At 47.9% G+C, this 23,478-nt stretch overlaps 1 protein-coding gene across 3 annotated transcripts in view; it reads left to right on the top strand.

Annotated features, from left to right (window-relative positions):
* The window catches only part of DENND11 (DENN domain containing 11), a 46,270-nt gene that overhangs the window by 13,949 nt on the left and 8,843 nt on the right, over positions 1-23,478 (top strand). For all 3 annotated transcript variants that reach the window (XM_077850176.1, XM_077850174.1, XM_077850177.1), the window contains exons 2-6: positions 4,525-4,624; positions 5,579-5,737; positions 14,582-14,735; positions 22,024-22,162; positions 23,306-23,437. In XM_077850176.1, the coding sequence (XP_077706302.1) occupies positions 4,525-4,624; positions 5,579-5,737; positions 14,582-14,735; positions 22,024-22,162; positions 23,306-23,437 (684 nt within the window). The remainder of the gene's footprint in view (positions 1-4,524; positions 4,625-5,578; positions 5,738-14,581; positions 14,736-22,023; positions 22,163-23,305; positions 23,438-23,478) is intronic.

Here is a 23,478-nt window from a genome sequence, read left to right as displayed (position 1 = left end):
GCAACGATGCACATGAGCTGCCCAATGCTGCTTTTTTTTTTTTTTATAGATTTTATTTATTTATTCATGAGAGACACAGAGAGGCAGAGACACAGGCAGAGGGAGAAGCAGGCTCCCTGTGGGAGCCCGATGTGGGATTCGATCCCAGGACCCCAAAATCATCCCCTGAACTGAAGTCAGATGCTCAACCACTGAGCCACCAGGTGCCCCCGTACCAGCCTTCTGTTGGGAATGCAGGGTACCTGCGGCTTCCCTCCCACGTTCCCCATCTCACCTCATAAGAGGAAGGGAGTTCTGAGCACCGGAGTTCGGCCCAGCCGGGTTCAAGCATTACGGAGCCACCACACGTGTCCACCAGATGACAGGTGTAGGGATTTTTCCAGCTGGTCTAGTGGCAATAGCTTCAAATTGGAAATAAGCTAAATGTGCATCATCAGTTCAACAGCTGCTGTGTTACATGCACAGGATGGAAGTAGTACAGGGACAGACTATTGCTCTGTGTGTCAACATGAATGAGGGGTGGCCCGGGTGGCTCAGCGGTTGGGTGTTTGCCTTTGGCCCAGGGCGTGATCCTGGAGACCCGGGATCGAGTCCCACATCCGGCTCCCTGCATGGAGCCTGCTTCTCCCTCTGCCTGTGTCTCTGCCTCTCTCTCTCTCTCTGTCTCTCTGAGTCTCATAAATAAATAGAATCTTTAAAAAAAAAAAAAAAAAAAACACCCACGAGTGAATCTTACCAAATCATGGAGTTAAAGGAGACACACAAGAATGCAAACCATGATCGCGTCCGCGTAAATTTCAAAACAGCCGAGCTAGGTTTGCGGTGTGACAGGTGGCGCCAGCAGCCGCCAGGGACAGAGGGTTAGCGAGGGGCACCTGCTGTTCTGCGCCTTGATCTGGGTGCTGGTGACCCAGCTCTGTGAAAAACTCCCTGAGCTGGGCAGTTTGGGATTCGTGTGCTCTTCTGTACTTCGCTTTCAGTGACAAAGTGTAGGGAAATTAGGGAAATTAAAGTTTTAAGGAGTTACTGAGCCGTCCCGGACCGGCCGGGTTGGAGGGAAGAAGTGAAGTTCGAGCTCTTTGAACCCGGTGCGAAGTGGCAGAGGGGAGAGGAGGCGGCTTCGGTGAGCGGAGGCCGGGGCCCACCTGCGGGGCATCGCTGCTCCGTCCCCTCGTGCCCCCCTAGGCCGGCCACCTGCTGCCATGGTGCGGGGTTAGGGCTGCGTATGCGGAGGCGCAAGGGCACAGGAGCTCGCCGGCGACTCACCCATGTGGCACGAGGTGGGGACCATGATCCTGCATGTCTGGGGGGGGGGCCCTGGCACCCTTTTCAGTCCCCTGGAGGTCCTGATGCGCTCCGCAGGCAGAAGGGCCCTTGAACTCTGGAGACAGGAGCTCCGGATGGTAAGGGGGAAAGATGGGAATCCCTTTATCCCCAAGTTCACCCCCATTTCAAAGTACAGTGTGCCCCCTCTTGTCTTTTTTTTTTTTTTTTTTAAGATTTTACTTATTAATGAGAGACACAGGCAGAGGGAGAAGCAGGCTCCATGCAGGGAGCCCGATGTGGGACTAGATCCCGGGACCCCAGGATCACGCTGTGAGCCGAAGGCAGGCACCAAACCGTTCAGCCACCCAGGGATCCACCCCCCTTGTCTTTAACCAGGCCACACACAGCATCGTTCTAGCCTGTTTTATAAAATACTAATTCCAGGGGTGCCCGAGTGGCTTGGTTGGTTAAGCATCTGCCTTTGGCTCAGGTCATGATGCCGGGGTCCTGGGATCGAGCCCCACGTCAGGCTCCCTGCTCAGCGGTGAGCCTGCTTCTCTCTCTCTCTCTGTCAAATACATAAAAACTCTTTAAGAAAAAAAAGTGAAAATACTAATTCCCCTTCCCATGCTTTTTTGTTTTAGTTCATTGTTAGTCAGATTCATGATTCCTCTCTTGAAAGCAAACTATTTGAAAGCTCTCAGGCTGTGAACACGGGACTGGGTGACCCTCTGGGATGGGTTCCGTGTTTGGAGACCGGATCGTGTATTGGGAGACTGGATACGCAACCTCTCTGACGCCCCGAGCAATGATCCGCAAGCGCTGCTGGCTGGATTACTGATGGCATTTCTCAGGCCTAGGAAAGTCCTGTAATTAAACCCCACAATCCTTCCCACCCTGTCTACCCTCACAGGGCCACCGCCCACTCCTGGGCAGACCATCCCGAGGCCTGCTGCTTCCGCTGTCCCCAGTCCCCCAACTCTTCCCACCCTTCTCTGCCTTGGGAAGGGGCATTTCATGCATTTCTTTCCCACCTGGCCGAGGCCCATCAGTGAGGAACATTGAGACCCATGCCAGGTGCTCAGAGCAGGAGGGAAGTACTAGAGCATTTGTCTTCAGGAAATTAGTATCTTGTGCTGGATCCCAGGGAATTTATTTTTTTTAAGATTTTATTTATTTATTCGTGAGAGAGAGAGAGAGAGAAGCAGAGACACAGGCAGAGGGAGAAGCAGGCTCCATGCAGGGAGCCCGACGTGGGACTCGATCCTGGTTCTCCAGGGTCAGGCCCTGGGCTGAAGGTGGTGCTAAACCGCTGTGCCACCGGGGCTGCCCCAGGGAATTTATTCTTAATTATTTTTTTCCCTTCATTGAAGTTGGGTAGTAAGTAGCTGGGAGCGTGATCTCAGGGGGTTAGGGAAAGGAAATGGGGAAAAGAGGGTAAAAGTGAGTCAGCCTCCTCACTTACTGAATCGCCCTCATCTTACAATCAGGAAACCAAGACTCAAGAGGTTGTACCAAAGGTCACACGGCTCATGGCAAAGCCAAGCCTTGAAGCCAAGTCTAACCCGGCCCGAGTGCGTGTGTACCTGCCACACCATCGGCCCCCGGGTGACTGGTCTGGCTTCCTGCTGGGAGTCCAGGCCTGGACCCTCAGCTCCTGCCGGGCACCAGCTCCGCTGGCTGGGGGTGACTAAGCAAGTTTCCTTAATGTCTCATCGTTTCCTCATATGTAAGAATGAGAGAAAGTAAAAAATGTGATGATTACATAACTCTCCCTTGAATTGTTTGCTGTACGTGAATAAACTGTACGGTCTGTGAGTTGTAGCTCAGTAAAGCTGTTAGAAAAGATAAAGATGAAATCTCACATGTAGCTTAGTATTTTTATTTCGAAATATTTTGAATTATGCAAGAAAACGGTAGGGAATATTCCATACCGTTTTGTCAAGTGTCTGGGTAACACTGTTATTGTGCCTCTCTCTGATTCCCTCGGTCTGATGGATGCTCATCACTGCTTCGTTCTAAAATCCATGTTCTCCTCTATCATGGCTTTTATCCCCTGGAACTATGACCATTTGGTCTCCTTGTTTATCTCTGGACTTTAATCTCTTTGAGGTCAGGAGCTATGTCTTATTTGACTTTGTAGCTCCAACATCCAGCTCAGTGGGAAGATCGTCATTATTTTTTTTAATTTTTTTAAATTGTTTTTAAGATTAAAAAAAAAAAACTTATTTATTCATGAGAGGCACACAGAGAGAGAGAGGCAGAGACACAGGCAGATGGAGAAGCAGGCTCCATGCAGGGAGCCCAGTGTGGGACACGATCTTGGGTCTCTAGGATCCCGCCCTGGGCTGAAGGTGGCCCTAAATCGCTGAGCCACCCAGGGATCGCCTCATTGTTTTTTTTTTTTTTAAAGACTTCATTTATTTGTTCATGAGAGATGCAGAGACATAGGCAGAGAGAGAAGCAGGCTCCCTGTGGGGAGCTTTAGGCGGGACCTGATCCCAGGATCCTGGGATCAGGACCTGAGCTGAAGGCAGATGCTCAACCACTGAGCCACCCAGGTGCCCTGAGCACAGTAATTAATGCTGACTGAATGACTGAGTGAGCGCCAAAGTTCTGGAAGTAAAGAATGGATGGCTGAACTTTGGATGTGGGCCTCACCTAGGGAGAGAGGAGAAAAAATTCGGGAAGGAAACAGCTACCTAGATCAGAGAAGTAGGAAAAGAACCAAGATAGTATTCTATCATGGGAATCAAGGAAAAAGAAGAAATTTTTGAGGAATTCTCAACTGCTGCAAAAAGGTCAATGAAAATGTGAATCAAAAATAAAAGGAGTTTGGGGTTTGCCAGAGTCGGTAGCTCTAGGAGGACAAGATGGAGCGTGATCTCAGGGGGTCAGGGAAAGGAAATGGAGAAAAGAGGGTAAAAACACACCCTTGGGAGTGAGGCTGTGAAAGGAAGGAGGTTTGGAAATGACTTCACAGAATGGACCCACCAGAGACCGTATCCTTGCTGGACAGGAGACTGCTCAGCTCAAGGCAGAGCTGGAAGGCCCCTTGAAGGCCCGTCTCCTGGCCCTGCAGAGTGACTGGGGAGGAGTGCCGGCGGGTGGCTGGTAGATGAGATGACCCGCCGGAGCGTCTTGGTGGCCAGGTCAACAGCGCGTTTATCGGGTAGCCATAGACCCTCAGCTCTTGGACAAGGACCTCTTCTCTGAATGACTTTGTTTCTTTTAACTTGTATCCCCCCTTTCCCACAGGGAACATGGTGGAGTGGTGCTTACCTCAGGATATTGACCTTGAAGGTGTTGAGTTCAAGTCTATGGCCAGTGGGTCCCATAAAATTCAGTCCGACTTCATGTAAGTATGGCAGGATGCCCCCGTCGGTACCCTTTCCTCGCCCATCCTTTCCCCGGAGCGCGAGGGCTCATCAGGGAGGCTCCCGAAGCTGTGTGGAGATGCCCCAAAGATAGATGTGTGGTTTCGTGTTTGTATCCGTTTTCTCCCGAGGAGGTCCCCAGCTTTTGTTTGGTTCTTAGTGGGTTTCATGATCCCCCTCCCCCCAAATTAAGAACTATCAGAGGTTCTGTCCCTTTTAAGAAAATACTAGACCTCACTAGAGGTCTGGCTTTATTGGAAGAGTGGACTTTCAGTTCAGTTTGGGTTGGCTTAAGACTTTTAACCGAACCCAAAATCCCGGCTTTAAGTAAGGCCGGTGTATAGTCCCGTGTAACTAAGATCCGGGTGAGGAGGAGCCAACGGGGAGAACGTCAAGGTAACGGAGCAGGAGGTTGCTTGAACTTCTGGGCCGCAGCTGTGACAGGTGTGAGAAAGGGGAGGGAAAAGGAGGGACAGCCCTGGTCCTCCGCCCTAGTGAGAGTATCGGAGACTCAGGAAGTGGGGGAAAGAATCAACGTGGCTCATGCTAGTAAGACAGTACCATTCCAGAAGGGCCTCAAGTCGAGTCTTGGTTTGAGTCACGTCATGTTGCAGGAGAGAAGGGATCTGTCCATGGTCATGGGCAGTTGAGCAGCAGGCTTGCCAGAGGCCAAGTCCTGGCTCTTGGTGGATGACCCTTGGTGCTTTCCAGCATCTTCTGGCGCCTCGGTCGTCCCGTCTGGGGGTGTGTGTGTGGCTTGACCAGTGTTCCCCTGGGGGTCTAAAAAAATTCATCTTCAGGCTGAGCTTCCTCATGTTAGAGCCCTGGACAAGGTTACTTGTTTTCCTCGGGACTGCATCTCAAATTAAGAAACAAAGCCAAACGATTTCTCTCTCTCGGATGGTGAGCCACACCATGCACTTGGATCTTTCTAGCTACTTCCGAAAGGGGCCTTTCTTTGGCCTGGCCTGCTTCGCCAACATGCCCGTGGAGAGCGAGCTGGAGCGTGGGGCACGTATGAAGTCCGTGGGCATCCTGTCGCCATCCTACACCCTGCTCTACCGCTACATGCACTTCTTGGAGAACCAGGTTCGGTACGTGGCTTGCATACGTGCGGGGGGAGGCTACAGGGACTGGCCAGCTGCTGTGTGTGTGTGTGTGTGTGTGTGTAGGGCCCTCAGTGATGAAGGCTGTGTGCCAGCACATGCCCTGCCACGCACATCCATGGTCACACCTCCGGTGTTTCAGCCAAAGTCCTGCTTTGGAAGAATCCCGAAGATTCTTCACGCTGCAGGGAGAGCGGGGTGGATTTGCCTTCCGTGTTTGCTTCTGGTGTCATCAGTTTTGTTGAATTACACGATCTGTTGACCATTACGTGATCTTTGTTTACCCGAAGCCACAGTAAATACCTCCTCGCCCCACGTAGGCAAACAGACTCTGAACTCTTCTTAAGCCTAACCCTGTATTACTTGGGGTGGTTATTCCTGCTTGTGGTAATAGGAAGGGGATTTTTAACAGAAGCAGCAAAACTAGGCATGATTTTCTAAATTTTTTCATCACTCTAATTTCATTTCAGATTTTTTTTTAAAGATTTTATTTATTTATTCATGAGAGACACACAGAGAGAGAGGCAGAGAGGCAGAGGGAGAGGCAGGCTCCATGCAGGGAGCCCGACGTGGGACTCGATCCCGGGTCTGCAGGATCACGCCCTGGGCCGAAGGCGGTGCTAAACCGCTGAGCCACCCAGGCTGCCCTCATTTCAGATTTTGAGAGAGAAATCTATCCCTGATCCCTGAAGCATTATTAAAATTTTAGCACATTTGCTGCTTTTCTGGTATACATGTGTATATAAAAAATATATACTTGGTATCTTTCTCTGCATATGTTTTTATACCCTATAGCTTTAAAATTTAATTTATATATTTTTTAATAATTTTTATTTTTATTTTTTTATTTTTTATAATTTTTAATATATTTTTATATCTTCTTGATCATCTTTGAAAGTACATGAAATTTGTTTTTTATGAGGAAAAAAAGCTTTTAAAATGTATATAAAAGCACAAATGGATTTAAAAAAAAATCTTCCCGAATTTTAACACCAAGATATCCATTGTTAATATTCAGTGAATGCCATTCTAAAATAGAAATGGTTTTACAAAAATCGGATTAATACTTTACGAGGATTTAATTTTATCATATAGCAGGCTAGTTTGAAATACATTGAATTTAATCTTCCTTATGGATCAGAGGGAAAGAATAATGAAACCGAAGGAATTGTCAAACTTCAAGTAAATGGTTTTGTTTGGTTGGTTTTTTTGTTTTGTTTTGTTTTTACAAAGAGGTACATTATTTCTTGAAATATTCCTTCAAAGTTAAGGAAAAAGATTATGAAAACCACAAAGATAGAGTTTCATTTTTTAATTTTTATTTATTTTTTTATTGGAGAGTTTCATTTTTATTTTTATCGGTAAATAACATTTTCTCAGCATAAGCATCACTGGTGGTCTTAAATGTTTCCGTTGTGAACAGTCTGTCATCTAAAACCCCTCAGCTCCTCCACCCTAGTTCACATCTCAATTCTTATATATTGTGGATTTATTCTATGTTTATTTCTATAATCCTGTTTCCCACCATTCTTCAGTCTTGATTCTGTGTGAACGACCACGGCCAGGGTGTGGCTGTGACTTGCCGTGTTGCCCAGCCCCTGATTGGATTTGTTTCTTGGCTGGTTGGGTTTTGCCATCAAGCGCTTTATTCTTTTCCCCGTGAAAGTTTCGTGGGACCTGCCTTCTCTGAGGTCTTGTGCATTTAATCCCTTTCCTCTGGGTGGGTAGAAGATTCTGGAATCTTTCCTTCTTCCTCTCAAGATGCTGTAAGTATTGCTCTGCTATCTTCTGATACTGGTTGTCTGGGGAAGTCTCTGATGTTCTAGATCCCTGTAGATTCTTTATCCGTGAAGTTTCTGAACTTTCTTTTTTTTTTTTTAACTTTCTTTCCAGGGATCGTTTGTCCCTTTTGATCTAGAGATACGTCTTTTGTTTTTAATTTCAGGAACCTTTCCACATGTAAAAAAATACTCAACTTTTCCATTCCATTTCCCCCCCCTCCTTTTATGCGCTGGTTATGCATGTGTTTTCTCTGCCTCATCCTATTTATCATTTTGATGATTATTTTAATAACTCTGTAATGTTAGAGTCGTCCCATAAGTTTTCCTGATTGGTCCCGATGGTTGAGCACTTACATGCTTCTTCTTCTTTTTTTTTTTTTTTTTTTTTAATTGCTCCTTTACATTTTGGAACTGTGGTGAACCCCTTCATGTAGATCTCTTTTTCTGTTTTTGAAATATTTCCTCAGTGATGGGTCTCCGAAGTAATATTATGGAGTTTAAGAAAAAAAAAACATTTTTGGGGAGGCTGACACTTCTTAAAAAATTACTGTCCCTTTTGAAAAAACCAGTTTTCCCAAGCAGATGATATTTTCTTGTGGCTCAAATGTTAAAAATTTTAAGGTGGTATTCTATTAGTTAGAGTCCTACCTAACTGGCAGTAACAGAGGCCCCAAAATACAATGGTTCAAAGGAAACAGAAGATTCTTTCTCATGTAATGGTCTGGTGGTGGCAGGTGCCTGCTGTTCCCTACAAGTGTTTAGGGACCCTCACTTCTTCTCTTGGATCAATCTACCATACCCTAAGAGTGATGTTTGTGTTCTAAGATATTCTTCTCCAGTGTTCAGAGCTGTTGACCACTGTTTACATCTAGCCCAGAGGGAGGAGAGAAAGCCTGTGAAATTGCGTCATCACTTCTCGTATGCTATTGTCAAGTTCTCCATCACAAAGACACACCTAACAGCCAAGGAGACTGGAGGATGGAGGAGGTAGTCTCTAGGTCAGCGACCCTGTACTCAATTGAAAAATCTGGTGGTTCTGTTGCAAACAGGAAAAAGGGACAGATGGATTTGGGGGCAAAATTAGCAGCCCCAGCGTCAAATTGCCCCTCTCACTAGTCAGATATCTATGTGCACTTTTCCTCTTCCTCCCACATGTAAAGGACATCCCGCTCACCCCAAGAGAAACCTCATAGAGGCTCATCCATTTAATGCTTCTAGTCTAAAATCCAGGATTTCTGGGTGATGCAAGGTCCTTTCATCAGATCAACACATGGTTCTTCGTATCCTAAAATCCTATGAAACAATAGACAAATCCATTCACTCCGCACCTTCCAAGCGCAATATAAACGGCGGAGTAAGTGGGGGTGCCTGGGGAGCACAGTTGGTTAAGCATCCGACTCTTGGTTTCTTTTTTTTATTTTTTTATTTTTTTTATTTTTTCGACTCTTGGTTTCTGCTCCGGTTGTGATCTCAAGGTCGTGAGATCGAGCCCCGAGTCAGGCTCTGCACTCAGCATGGAATCTGCTTGGGACTCTCTCCTTCTCCCGCTGCCTTTTTCCCCTGTTCCTGCTCACATGGGCACGTGTACTCTCCCAAATCTTTAAAAAAAAAAAAAAAAAAAAAAAAAGGTGGAATAAGAACCACAGTGCAAACTCCTGTTTGGAAAAGAGGAAGGGTGAGAAACCCAAACAGCCATTAGTCTCTAATGATGATGAAATTCTGTTGAGCAGGGACTGCGGAGGCTTCTTGTCCTGGCAGAGCAGTGTGTTCCTTATTGAAAGCGTGGTTCTATTATTGACAATCCCCTTGCCCGTTTTCCTTCACCGCTCCTGACTTTGCCCTCGAGGAGGTTCTTTGTCCCTTTTCCATCATAACCACTTCCAAAGCAGACACTGGAGAACATGATCTCTTTTTAAAAAAGGATTTTATTTATTTATTCATGAGAGACACAGGCAGAGGGAGAAGCAGGCTCCCTGCAGGGACCCCGATGTGGGGCTCCATCCCAGGACCCCGGGATCATGCCCTGAGCCAAAGGCAGACACTCAACCGCTGAGCCACCCAGGCGTTCCCAAAACATGATCTTCTTGAGGCTGCATCGCTGGAGAACACATTTCCTGCTGGTGTAGGTTTGGGGGTGTAGTGGTTTCTTTAAGGGTTGAGAAGTCACAGACTTTTATAGACTAGGCGCGTGACAATATAGATCCCTCTAAAACTAACTAGGCTTCTGGTCTGTTTGCTTCCAATCGGTTCCAGTTCCACTGCCAAAGATTCCTTTGGGGTCTTAGTTTTTAAATCAGTGGATTACAGAATAGTTACTGGTGTCTGTTCTTGGCCTATCCGTCTTTTCCTCATTTTAATGGCAGCTGCCTCAAGGCTGTGCCCTAAATCTGATCTTTGCAAATACGTGACTCCACTCTTAACTGGAGAGTTTCATAGAAGCTTTGAAAGAAATTCTTATCTCCTGCTTTTGGGTACAAAAGCAGTTGACTTTTCCAGTCCCATGGGATCCCCAAACCACTGGAGTCTCCATTTAATTACATTGCAGAACTCAGAACACGCTGCCCTAGGCTGCATTTCCTTCCATTTCAGCTTGCGGACTGGCCAGCTCTTCCCTGTTTTCATCTTTTTCTGGTAGGATGTCACTGAAAATAAGCAGCAGTCAACATTCTACTTCTATGTGCCCCCCCTGAAGTTACAAGTTCAGGTGACACAGGACCTATCTTCCAAGGTACTGAAGTTCTAGCAAGTGTTTGCAGAAGTGTAACAAGGGCTACCAGCTTTCTGGTCTGCAACGCCTCTTCTCTCACCACTGTCCCTTGCCAGATGCTAAGCCAAAGGCCACAGTGTCTTGTCTTTTTTTTTCTTTTTAAGATTTTGTTTATTCATGAGAGACACAGGGAGAGAGGCAGAGTCATAGGCAGAGGGAGAAGCAGGGATCATGACCTGAGCCAAAGGCAGATGCTCAACTACTGAGCCACCCAGGCGTCCCCACAGTGTCTTTCCTGATAGACATAACTCATTTCTCTGCACCATCTTCTGCTTTGGCTGTACAGGCTAAGTTGCTACAACAAAGAAACTCAAGATATAGTGACTCAGAGGAGTCACAGTCACTGGAGAAGCAGTCCAGTGCTGTAGATGCCTCTGTTCTGCTGGGTCATCCTGGGACCTGAGTCTTATATGCTCCTATCTCCTAGAGTATTGTCCTCATCCTCATGGTAGAAGCAGACTCACCATTACCAGGTCATGTTCCGGCCTGCAGGAAGAGGAAAAACACAGGAACACCCCAAGTTAAACACATCACTTCTACTTACATGCCATTGGCCAGTTCTTTGTCACTAGCCATGCCAAGCAGCAAGGTCTGGCAGTTGTGGTCCTTAACTAGGTGACTGTGTGACGAGAAACAATCAGAAAGTTCTGTTACTCAGAGAAGAAGAGAGTGGCAGTCTCTACCACTGGCATAAAATGAAAAGTCTAGGGGCCCCTGGGTGGCTTAGTTGGTTAAGCGTCTGCCTTAGGCTCAGATCGTGATCGTGGGGTCCTGGGATCGGGCCCCAAGTCGGGTTCCCTGTTCGGTGGGCAGGCTGCTTCTGCCTCTCTCTCTGCCCCTCCCCCTGCTCATGCTCGCTCTCCTGCTCTCTCAAATAAAACCTTAAAAAAAAAAAAAAAAAGACTTCATTCAGTTCCTATATCCATCCAATACTCCCAGTAATTACCATTAATTTTCCATCTATCTTTCCAAAATGTGTGTATGGAAACACAAATGTATATTCTTATTCCCCCCTTTTCATGCAAAAGGTATCAGATTATACATGTCATTTTTTACACCTTGCCTTTTTCAATGGGCTATATATCTAGGAGATCATGCTCTCAAATCAGTACAGAGAGTTTATAATTTCTTATATATGTGCCCTATGTAGAAGAATCACATTTTATCAAGTCTCTTATTGATGGACATTTGGGCATTTCCGGTCTTTTGCTATTACAACTAATGCTGCCCTGAATACCTATGTTCAAGTATCATCTCACATATGAACAGAATATGTGTACATTAAATTTCCAGAAATGAAATTGGTGGTTCAAAAGGAAGAGGTATTTGTAATTTTAATAGACAATTGTCAAATTGTTTTCCATAAAGATTGTGCCATTTTGCATTCCCGGCTGTAATGCAGGAGAATGCAGTTTCCTTACAACATTGCCAACACAAAAATAAAACTCTTGAGATTTTTTGGCATTTGGATGGGTAAAACATGGTACATGAGTATAGTTTTGATTTGCATTTTTCTTTTTTTTTTTTTTTTTTTTGATTTGCATTTTTCTTATGAGTGAGATTGAGCATCTTTTTATTTGAGTCATTCGCTTTTCCTCTTCTGTGAACCATTTCTAGCCTTGGTTCCAATTTTCTTTCTTTCTTTCTTTCTTTCTTTCTTTCTTTCTTTCTTTCTTTCTTTCTTTCTGTTGTTGGCCTTATTAATTTCTAGGAGTTCTTTGTGTAGTAGGGAGATTTGTGCTTTGCAGAATAAATTGAAAATCTTTTTCCACTTTGTCATTCATCTTTTAGTTATTTTAAGATTTCATTTATTTATTTTGGGGGAGGGGCAGGAGGAGAGGGAGAGAGAGAAACCCAAGCAAACTCTGCACTGAGCACAGAGCCTGACACAAGTCTCGATCCCACCACCCTGAGATCATGACCCAAGCCAAAATCAAGAGTTGGACGCTCAGCTCATTGAGCCACCCAGGTGCCCCTGTCATTCATCTTTTCACATGACTTTTTGTCATGCGGATGTTTTTCTTCATTGAATTCGTTAATATTTTCATGGCTTCTAGAATTTGAGTCACAGCTAGAAAGGCTTTCTAGCTTGGATTACAGAGGGCTTGAGAGGAAGGACTCCCGTGAGAGTAGAGGGGGAGAGAAGCATGTGAGGTGAGCCCAGGTCCAGGCCAGGGCTGTATTTGACAGCAGCAGTGACATATATATATATTTTAAAGATTTTTGGTGACTTATATTTAAATTAACCAGACTTGATTTCTGAAAACACTGAATCTGTGTTTTCTATCCATTCTTATTTCTCATATCCCAAACTTATTAGATTGCCTCCATGACTCTTGGCTTCAGTATTTCTCCAGTTAGTCCTTTCTGTGACTGGTTCTCATTAGTCAGAAGATACTGGAGAACTATCTTATAATTTAAAAAAAAATAGAAAAAGAAGGAGGGAGTGTTATGAAATAAAAGGGACTTATGACACGTAGCCACATCTCTGGACCTTGCTTAGATCATGATTCAGACAGCCAAGTTTAAAACATTTTGGGGACAGTTGGTATAATTTGAGTGTGGACTGGGTATTATTTTGTGTTTGGGCTTCATTATTTTGTTAGGCGAGATAATGGCATGCTGTTTATGCTCTTTTTTAAATAGACTTTATCAGTTAAAGATGTATACCAAAGTGTTGATGGGTAAAATGTTATGATAAGGGATTTACTTTAAAACATTCCAGGAAGAAGAATGGCAGTGGGGGGACAGGATGTAGATGTAACCGTATTGACAAAATATTGATCATTGTTGAAGCTAAGTGATGGATGATGGAGCTTAATATTCTTTTTTCTACTCTTTGTATAAGTTTTAATTTTCCATAATGAAAAGTGTAAAAGACTAAATGTAAAATTATCATATAATTATTGTAGAAGACTGAAAAAGAGACAAAAGCTCAAGAAAATAAAAAGAACGTGATTCCACCATCCAGACGTATCTGCTATTAACATCTATATCCTTCTAGTCCTTTTCCCATGTATAAATATATACATATACAATTTTTAAAAAAGAATATGGGGGATCCCTGGGTGGGTCAGCGGTTTAGTGCGTGCCTTCGGCCTAGGGCTTGATCCTGGAGTCCCGGGATCGAGTCCCGTGTCAGGCTCCCTGCATGGAGCCTGCTTCTCCCTCTGCCTGTGTCTCTGCCTCCCTCTCTCTGTCTCTCTCATGAATGAATAAATAAAATCTTAAAAACAAAACAAAAAAGAATATGGAGGTCATTCAGCATCTAAAATGTCTAAGCTGGTATGATAACCTTTCCATGAATATCATGCATAATGGTTCTCAACATCATGGTGGTTTCAAAGCATTTTGGTGTATAGATGTATCATGATTCATTTAACTATATCACTGCTATTAGACTTTTAGGTTGTTTCTTTTTATTTTTTTTAAGATTTTATTTATTTGAGAGAGAGAGAGACAGATAATGACAGAGAAAGCACAAGCAGGGAGGAGAAGGAGGAGCAGGCTTGCTGCTGAACAGGGAGCCCGACTTTCTGCGTTGGGTAATAATGTGATAAAAAACTCAGGACCTCTTACCTTCCCACCCCAAGTGCTTGGGCTTGCAGAGACTGGGCTGTGGGGAACCCTGTCAACTGTCCCTAAAACCAAGAAAGCCGTGTTGAAGCCCCAAACCATTTGGACAATGGAGCATCCCGCCTTCAAGTCAAGTACAAGAGTGCTGGGGTACCATGTGTGGCATTATGTTTAATGGGGGTGCTATGGGTTGACCTGTCCCCTGCCACTCTCCTCAAGAAGAAAGATCTGCTGGAGTCCATGCAGGGAGCCCGAAAATGGGACTCGATCCTGGGATTTGATCCTGGGACTCCAGGATCACGCCCTGGGCTGAAGGCAGGGGCTAAACCACTGAGCCACCCAGGGATCCCGAGAGCAGCTTTAATAAAGCCGGGGGTTTGTGGTCTTGCCAACTGCCCCGGTCTCAGCGTGCTCTGGGAAGGGGCACACACTCTTGAGCACGCCTTGCTTGAGAACATTAGACATCAGTCCAAGCGTGTCCATTCTGTGCGTTTCCCACGAAGAGGGCGGTGTGTTCCGTGGTGTCAGGGAGAGTCAGACCCCACATGTGAGCTTTCCCTAACCTGCCTAACACCAGTATAGGATGGAGGTCTTTTCAGTTGATCACTTCGTCCCTGAGGGTTCTAGAAGCCCTTGTGGTGGGGGACGTGAGTGGCAGACTGGGCCTGAGCTCTTCTCACTGTGTGTGTGTGTGTGTGTGTTTTGCAGACACCAGCTGGAGACGCCAGGACATTACTCCCACCTGGCTGCATTCTATGAGGACAAGAAAGGGGTGCTCCATGCCGGTTCGGGGAGAGGTGGGAGCCTGCCCCCCGTCTACTGGTTGCCTTCCATCCACCGATACATGTACCCTGAGATGAAGGTAGGGCTGGCCACACGCACACATGGTCCTGGGCTCGTGTGTGCTACGGTGGCTGTTGATTATTATTTTTTTAATTCATAAGGAATTTATGTCTTGGGCTCATGCCCAGAGTCTGACTTTGATAGGTTTCTGACCCAAACATTTGGATCCTTTTAAAACACAAGGCAACAATGTGCTTTCTAGACTCTGCTCTGACCATGGTGCAAAGCCATGTATGGTGATGTGAGGCAGGCCAGGCGTGGTGGGTCCCTAGCAGGGAAAAGGTGGATTTGATTCTGTTGTTGGCTTCGATATTTTAAAACCAGACACCAGAACTGAAAAGATGAAGAATTTGATGAATAGATACAATAGTTCATAGTTTTTGTATTCCTGATATTCCTTTACTATGTGTTTTTTCTGAAGTACTTTGCCTGTGAACCTGGATGTGTTCGTTGACAGTTCACAAGCCTTAGGTGTCGGGAGGGTACAGAGAGGAGTATGAACGGGAAGCTCCTCCTCCTCCCTCCCCTGGAGGTGGTCACAAGATACTTCAGGGGATACAGGGCTCCCTGGTGGAGAAATCATGCCAGGGCTTTAAGGGAAAACTCTGGAAAGGCATCTTGGAAGAAGAGTTGGGTCCCTAAAGTATTTGTTTTAATTTTATTTTTTTATTTTTATTTATTTTTTTAAGATTTTATTTATTTATTCATAGACACACAGAGAGAGAGAGGCAGAGACACAGGCAGAGGGAGAAGCAGGCTCCATGCAGGGAACCCGACGTGGGACTTGATCCCAGGTCTCCAGGATCACACCCCAGGCTGCAGGCAGTGCCAAACCGCTGCGCCACCGGGGCTGCCCTGTTTTAATTTTATTAAAGATTTTATTTGTTCATGAGAGGCAGAGACACAGGCAGAGGGAGAAGCAGGCTCCCTGCGGGGAGACTGATGCAGGACTCGATCCCAGGACCCTGGGATCATGACCTGAGCCAAAGGCAGATGCTCAACGGCTGAGCCACCCAGGGGTCCTGAGTCCCTGAAGTATTTGGCTGGGCGAGAGGTGAGGGATCCTAATTCCAGACTGAGGCAGGGCTCGTGGGACCACGGTCCGTGACCCTGCACCCCATCCTGCTAGCTAGTTATCTGTACCCGTTGCAGCACTTTTTAAAGTGAACGATTGTCTCATCCCTGTTTTCCACATGAACCAACAGAGGTCTGTAAAGGTTCGGTGACTTACGTAAGGCCTTACAGCTAGTAGGAGATAGGGCCAGGATTTAAACATAGGACCCGAGGGATCCCTGGGTGGCGCAGCGGTTTGGCGCCTGCCTTTGGCCCAGGGCGCGATCCTGGAGACCCGGGATCGAGTCCCACGTCGGGCTCCCGGTGCATGGAGCCTGCTTCTCCCTCTGCCTGTGTCTCTACCTTTCTCTCTCTCGCTGTGTACCTATCATAAATAAATAAATAATTTAAAAAAAAATAAATAAACATAGGACCCGTGCCAAAGCCGGTGCTTGCCCCCCCACCCCCCATGGAGATGGAGATGTGAGAAAGCACAAAGCAGGCTCATGGCACGGGAGCAGGCAACAGGCACAGCTCGAGTTTGCGGGTTCGGCTCCAGACCTCCGCCATAGAATGAATATTGCAGTAAAGTGAGTTCGGTGAAGTTTTTGGTTTCCCGGTGCCTACAAAAGTTATGTTTTCACAATGCTGTAGTTTAGTGAGTGTGCAATAACACTATGTCTAAAAAAAAACCCAATGTACATACCTTAATGAAACCCTGCTTTATTGCTAAAAAAAAAAAAAAAGCTGTCATCTGTGTTTTCAATGAGTCATAATCACTGATCACAGATGACCATAACAAATATAATAATGAAAAAAAATTTAAAGATTAATTTATTTAGAGAGAACACGAATGGGAGGGGTGGAGGGAGAGGGAATCTCAAGCCAACTCCGCCCTGAGTGTGGAGCCCAACACGGGGCTTATCTCCCCCGCTCTGAGATCACGACCTGAGCTGAAGCCAAGATTCAGATGCTCCACCGACTGCACCACCCAGGCACCCCAGGAACAATGAAAAATTTGAAATACTGTAAGAGTTACTAAAATGTGATGCCTAGGTGCAAAGTGAGCAAGTGCCGTTGGAAAAATGGCACCAACATACTTGCTCGGTGCAAGGTTGCCACAGACTTTCAACTTATAAAAAATGCAGTATCTGCACAGCCCAGGCAAGTGCAGTGCAGTAAAACGAGGTCTGCCTGTAGGTTGACTGGGATTGAATTTCTATGTCAACTGACCAAGAGAGAAAAGATTGGGAAAATAGGTTGGAACCAAATCGTAGAGAATCGTAAATACTAGACCATGGAATTTGAACCCAAGAAGCACCAGTGGGGGTCTTGCCAGGAAAACACAAACTATGTTAGATATTCCCAAGATACTTTGATACAGGAGATCCCTAATCTAGGCATTGGAAGGCTGAAGGAGCAAAAAGGGAGCAAGGAATCTAGATACTTGTAATTCTAGACGGTTACCACCTTCTATTAGTTATTTACTACATGTCACAAATTACCCCCAAATCAGTGGTCTACAGTAGTTCATATTTATTATCTCACAGTTCCTGTGAGCTGGGAATTCAGGCATGCTTGGGCTAGTCCTCTGCTTCATGGTCTCCTATGAGTTCATAGTCAAGGCATCAACCAGGGGTGAGGTCTTGTCGGAAGGCTTGACTGGGGAAGTAGCCACTTCCAAGCTTATGCAGTTGTGAGGGGGCTGGTTTCCTTGAGGGCTAGTGGACTAAGGCCTTCAGTTCCGCTGCCTCTTGGTGGTCCCCAGTCCATGGCCAGGTCGGTCTCTCCGACATGGTGACTTGCTTCATCGAAGTCAGCAAGTGAAAAAGTCTCCTAGCAAGATGGAAATCAAAATCCTCTGTAACCTAATGGGAAGTGACAGTCCTGCGGTGTTGCCATGTTCTGTTGGTTAAAGTGAATTATTCCAGGGAAGGGATATTCCATAAGGCTGTAAATACCAAGGAGGGGGCACCGCTGAGGGCCCTCTTAGAGGCTGCCTGCTGTGTGCACCCTCCCAGGGCTGGGATAACACAGGGAGAGATGACTCTATCAAAACTACGGGAGCTTGAGGAGGGGCCCTGCACAGCCCTGCTCCCATGTCTCAGGCCCCGTGCACCTGCTGATGCTGGCCCCTCTGGGGGGCGGGGGGCGTGGCTCAGCTGGAGCTGGGGCTGCTGGGTGAAGCTGGAGGCTGGAATCAGAGGTGTCCTCTGCTGCTGGCAAAATACCAGCAGGAGTGAGCTCCTCCCTTCCTTCTGCCTTCTAATCACCAGTCATTGCATCCCCGAGGAGGAACATACCAGGAAGCCAGCTGGCATAGGAGTCCAGGACGCAGCGTAAAGGTTTCCCCGCGCCGTGGCATGCCCGGAGAGGCAATAATTAAGAAATGGTCAGAGGGTCATTAGGGCTCTTCTGGGTCTGTATTGACTGAACCTGCGCTTTCTCTCACCACTCCTAACTCTGACCCATTTTTTCCTTCCTTCTGAATCAGATTGCTGCTGGGCTGTCTCAAACCCACAGGGAGGTGACCAGCATCTGACCTGGGTGTCCCCGGATCCTCTCTCCAGTGAGGGAGGGACAGAGGGAGAGAAAGCAAAATTGCCTTCTGCCTTTGCTCCATCGAGGGCAGCTCATTAACTTACATGTCGACCTCTGGTTGATGCAAGGGGAAGGGTACTTTGACGGGTTGCAGATGGAAATGTGAATGGTCTTTCTTTTTAAAAAAAACAATTTGTTAGTACTTATCAAAATTACCCGCGCTCTCTGCGGTAGCAGTCCCACTCCTTAGGGTCTGCTCTATATTCATTAACCCCCAGAATATAATGGTGTCTATTTAAGAATATTTAAGACAGCCTTGTATAGAGTGGTAGGGAATAGGAACGCCCCATATATTATACAATCATTATAAAAATTATAAATATCTGTATACAGTCATTATATATTATACAGTCATTATAAATATTATAAATATTTTTATACAGTCATATATTATACAGTCATTATAAATATAAATATTTTTATTTTTTATAAATATTTTTATAGTCATTATATATTATACAGTCATTATAAATAATGAATTAGGGCACACGTCGTTGACATGGAAGGTCTACCAGGAAGTGTCTGCGTGAGAATAGCAAAGTGCGGAAAACTGTATGTGATATGATCAGGCACTTTTGTAAAATAATTACAGCCTCAGGTGTAGGTATAGATACACACATGTATACATCGACGTGGGACAGTGTGTGGGTATACGTTAGGCTGCTAATCCATGTATTACCTGGGGGTGAGGTAAGGAATGGAGGGATGGTGCTTATACGTACAAAAGAAGGGAAGGACCAGGAGAAAAGGACAGCACTCGAAACAGTGGTATGTGTGACACGATTCCGCTGGTGGTTTATGGAATGTCACATGTATGTACATATAAAGAAAGTTCAGTGGAAACTTTCTCTTGAAACATAATATTTTGTAAACACAAGTTTTAAAAAAATGCATATATAGCTCAATGAATTTTTACAGAGTCAACACAACGTATGAAGGGAGGTTTAAAATAAAATTTTAAAGTCAGGGTTAGATCTGAGATGGTTGCAGAGACCAAAATCACTGCCAGGGGAGGAAGGAAGGCTCGAGGCCTCTCTGAGGGGCTCTGACAGTGGCTGGTACATGCCCGCCTCCTCAGGAAGTGAGGACATGGGGGAGAGAGTAGGGACTGAGCCCCAGGAGCGTGGAGGCCCCAAGGCTGGAGGGCAAGGGATGGAGGGGAGGCGAGGGATGGAGAGGATCCGAGGGAGTCCAGAGAGCCTGGAGTACCTGCTGTGGGAGGGGAAATGCGAAGGCAGGAGCTGCACGAGTAGGGAGGAGAGTGTCCTATAAAAGCTACAACAAAACAAGGCCCAGATGGAGGAAATGGATTTAGGTAGAAGCAGGAGAACCGTCTGTCATGTGGCCGCTTCCCACATCGCCCTCAGCTAGTGGCAGTTCCCAGGAAATGACGAGTTGTCTCTTGACACCGGGCCTTTGCACATGCTGGTGCTCTACCAAGAACACCGTCGCTCCAGTTCATCATGTCCAAGCTGAGACACGCTGCCTCCAGGAAGGCCTCCTTGTCTCTCCGAGAATTGAGTGGGGCACCTCCTGGGCGCTCCTGCAGCCTCCGTTCTCTCCCATCATGGCCTCAGGCTGAGATGTGGTCACTTGTGCACCTGCTTCTCCCAGGAGGCTCTATGCTGTATGGGGGGCGGGCGCTGGGCCCTTCCATTCGTTGTGGATGGAGACTGCTAGCACGGTGCTTGGTGCACAGTTGGATGGAGGCTGCTAGCACGGTGCTTGGTGCACAGTTGGATGGAGGCTGCTAGCACTGTGCTTGGTGCACAGTTGGATGGAGGCTGCTAGCACGGTGCTTGGTGCACAGTTGGATGGAGGCTGCTAGCACTGTGCTTGGTGCACAGTTGGATGGAGGCTGCTAGCACGGTGCTTGGTGCACAGTTGGATGGAGGCTGCTAGCACGGTGCTTGGTGCACAGTTGGATGGAGGCTGCTAGCACGGTGCTTGGTGCACAGTTGGATGGAGGCTGCTAGCACGGTGCTTGGTGCACAGTTGGATGGAGGCTGCTAGCAGGGTGCTTGGTGCACAGTTGGATGGAGGCTGCTAGCAGGGTGCTTGGTGCACAGTTGGATGGAGGCTGCTAGCACGGTGTTTGGTGCACAGTTGGCACATAAGAAGTATTTCTTGTCTGAGCGCATCTGGGCATCCGTGAATGAATGAATGAGTAGGACTAGAATTAAGGGTTAATCCTGTATTCTGGGATCCCAGGGCGCAGGCGATCTGGACAAAACCCTGCCAGGCCTGCATGCAGTAGAGCAACGCTGGAGGGAGGCGGGGGGTGGGGGGCGGGGGGGCCGGGCTCCCCTTCCTGTCTCTTGGCCTCCAGACTCGGGTGCAAGATTGGGATTGGAGGAGCCCGACGATGGCTGGTGGCTCCGCACCTCCCCCGGAGGTCTGGGAGGGATCTCCCCTTTCTGCTGTCGGGGGGCAAGGGGGAGGCACCCTGCGGGAGGACCCAGGGCTCCCAGCCAGCAAGCCCAGCGCAGCTTGGGGTGGGCGCCGCTCCTCTGGGGCTCTCGCCAGCGCCCCCGGGGGGGGGGGTGTGCACTAGTGCTTCTGACACGCGAGTGTGGACGGGCCCTCCCCGAGCACTCCCCAGGGCCAGGGGGCCCCGTTCCAGCAGCTCCTGAGCGCTGAGCAGGTCATGTGTCCTCAGCTGGTCCTAGAGCCGCGTGAGGAACGGGATGGTCCCCCTTTCGCAGGTCAGGGGAGTGGACCCGAGGTGTTGGCCGCTCTCCCGAAGCCTCCCGTTAGTGAGTGGCAGAGCCCATGGGAATCCAGCTTTTCTGGGGGCCCAGCTCCCAGACGCAGCCCTTGGGGGTGACAGGCTCCGTGGCCTTGGCAGGAGGGAAGAGCTAAGGCCCACGAGCGGCGGTTGTGGGGCCCGGGGGGTCCTCCTGCCCATAACCTGCGCGGACACGCGGGCCCCGTGTACGGGGGAGCCCACACTGTGTCCCTCCAGGGCTCAGTGATGCCTCGGGTTGAACGTTCTCGTCCAGGTGTAGGGTCACTACAGAAACTTTTCTTTAGGACTTTTCAAAAGTTGTTCTGCTTTGGTACCAGGGCCCTGGAGCACCTAAGGATCCCCAAAGTCAGACTTCATTTCATTGCACCAGGGGAGCTGTGTGGAGTATGGAAATCTGGTTTAAAGGGGAGACTTTATTTTTACTTTTTAAGATTGATTCATTGATTCATGAGAGACCCAGAGAGAGAGGCAGGCTCCATGCGGGGAGCCCGACGCGGGACTCGATCCCTGGACCCCGGGGTCACACCCTGAGCCGAAGGCGGGCGCTCAACCACTGAGCCACCCAGGCGTCCCTGAAGGGGAGACTTTAAAGTGAAAAATACCATTTTGTTGTGGAAGCAGCCATCCCTTAATGCATCTGTTGGTTGATCTCTGGAGCTTGGGGGGCAGGGGGTTGGGGTGGCGGGTTTAGCCCACAGCGGTACTGAAGAGTTTTTCACATTTTTTATTTTTTAATCTTTTAAATTTTATTATTTTTATTTATTTATTTATTTATTTATTTATTTATTTGTTTTTTATTTATTTATTATTTATTTATTTATTTAATTTTATTTATCTATTTTTAGTGTTGTTTTGTTTTTTCACAGTTTTTAACAGGCTCGTGTCATCTTCCCCTTTTTTCCAGATCACACACCCGGCTGGCTGCATGTCTCAGTTTATCAAGTTCTTTGGAGAACAGATCCTCATCCTTTGGAAATTTGCCTTACTTCGAAAGCGCATTTTGATATTTTCTCCCCCTCCTGTGGGTGTCGTGTGCTATAGAGGTAGGTAGCAGCCAAAGCCGGGGTTTCTTTCCTAAGTCTCCTGGAGCAGAAACTGCCCAAGTCTTTGCATTGTTGACCAAGTTCAGAAGACTTTGGGCCGTCCCAGGAGGAGCCTGCGTTTTCAGCCTGGGAGTGCCAGGGGTGGACGTGGATTCTAGAATGTGGGCCCCGGCGGGGCACAGGGTGGCTCGGGGTGCGGCCAGAGGCTGGTGAGAGCGCGTAGATGGGGAGGGAGGATGGATTCTGATACATTGAGGAGGTACATCTGGCAAACGTTGGCGTGTGATTGGGTCATAAGGGTTTTTTTTTTTTTAATTTTTAAAAAAAATTTTTTATTGGAGTTCAATTTGCCAACATATAGTTGTAAGGGTTTTTTTTTTTTTTTTTTTTAAAGATTTTATTTATTCATGAGAGAGACAAAGAGAGAGGCAGACACAGGGGAGGGAGCCTGATGCGGGACTCGATCCCAGGACCCCATGATCACGCCCTGGGCCCAAGGCAGGCGCTCAGCCACTGAGACACCTAGGTGTCTCCAGGTTGTGAGGTTCTGATGTGTGCGAGGTGGTGGATGCAGGGTCCAGGATGACGAGGATGGTGGGGCCACCAGGTGGGGGTCGCAGAGGAGCCAGCGGGGAGTGACAGCCTTGATGTTGTGCGGGGTGAACACCAGGCTCTGGTGCGGTGGGGTCGGGGCCTTGGGGGAAAGCTGCCTGGAGGTAGACTTGAGCGCGGCCTGGCGGTGACCTGGGCGGGGGGTGGCGTCCCTCGGGGAGAGTGCCAGGGAGGGGAGGTGATGCAGCCCCAGGACGGGAAGCAGCAAACGGGGAGGACAGATGCGGACCTGGGGGACCTGGGGCAGCCGGGAGGAGGGGGGGAACCGGGCGAGGCGGGAGCTATGAGCAAGGCCTAGGACGGGGGACGTGGGACGGGGACCGTGGGAGGCCCCTGGGATCGGGCGCTGCGCGGGGCCCGAGAGGCTCGCGCCTGTCCCCTGGGCCAGAGCCCGCTGGGGACTCAGGGTGGGCCGGCCGAGCGCAGAGGCTCCACGGCGTCCCTGGAGGGGACCCTGGAGGGGACTGTCCGGGCGGGGCGGGCAGCGGGCGACAAGGGAGGACAGAGGCCGGCCCGCCCTCCCGTCCCCAGTGTACTGCTGCTGCTGTCTGGCCAACGTGTCCCTGCCTGGCATCGGGGGCACCATTCCCGAGTCCAAGCCCTTCTTCTACGTGAACGTGGCCGACATCGAGAGCCTGGAGGTAGAGGTGTCCTACGTGGCCTGTGAGTACGGGGCCCTGCCTCCAGCTTCCCGGGCCCCCCGC

Source organism: Canis aureus, chromosome 15 (assembly GCF_053574225.1).
Source record: "Canis aureus isolate CA01 chromosome 15, VMU_Caureus_v.1.0, whole genome shotgun sequence".
Classification (NCBI taxonomy): domain Eukaryota; kingdom Metazoa; phylum Chordata; class Mammalia; order Carnivora; family Canidae; genus Canis; species Canis aureus.
Note: the sequence above shows the minus strand (reverse complement) of the source record. Positions and strands in the feature narration are given on the sequence as shown.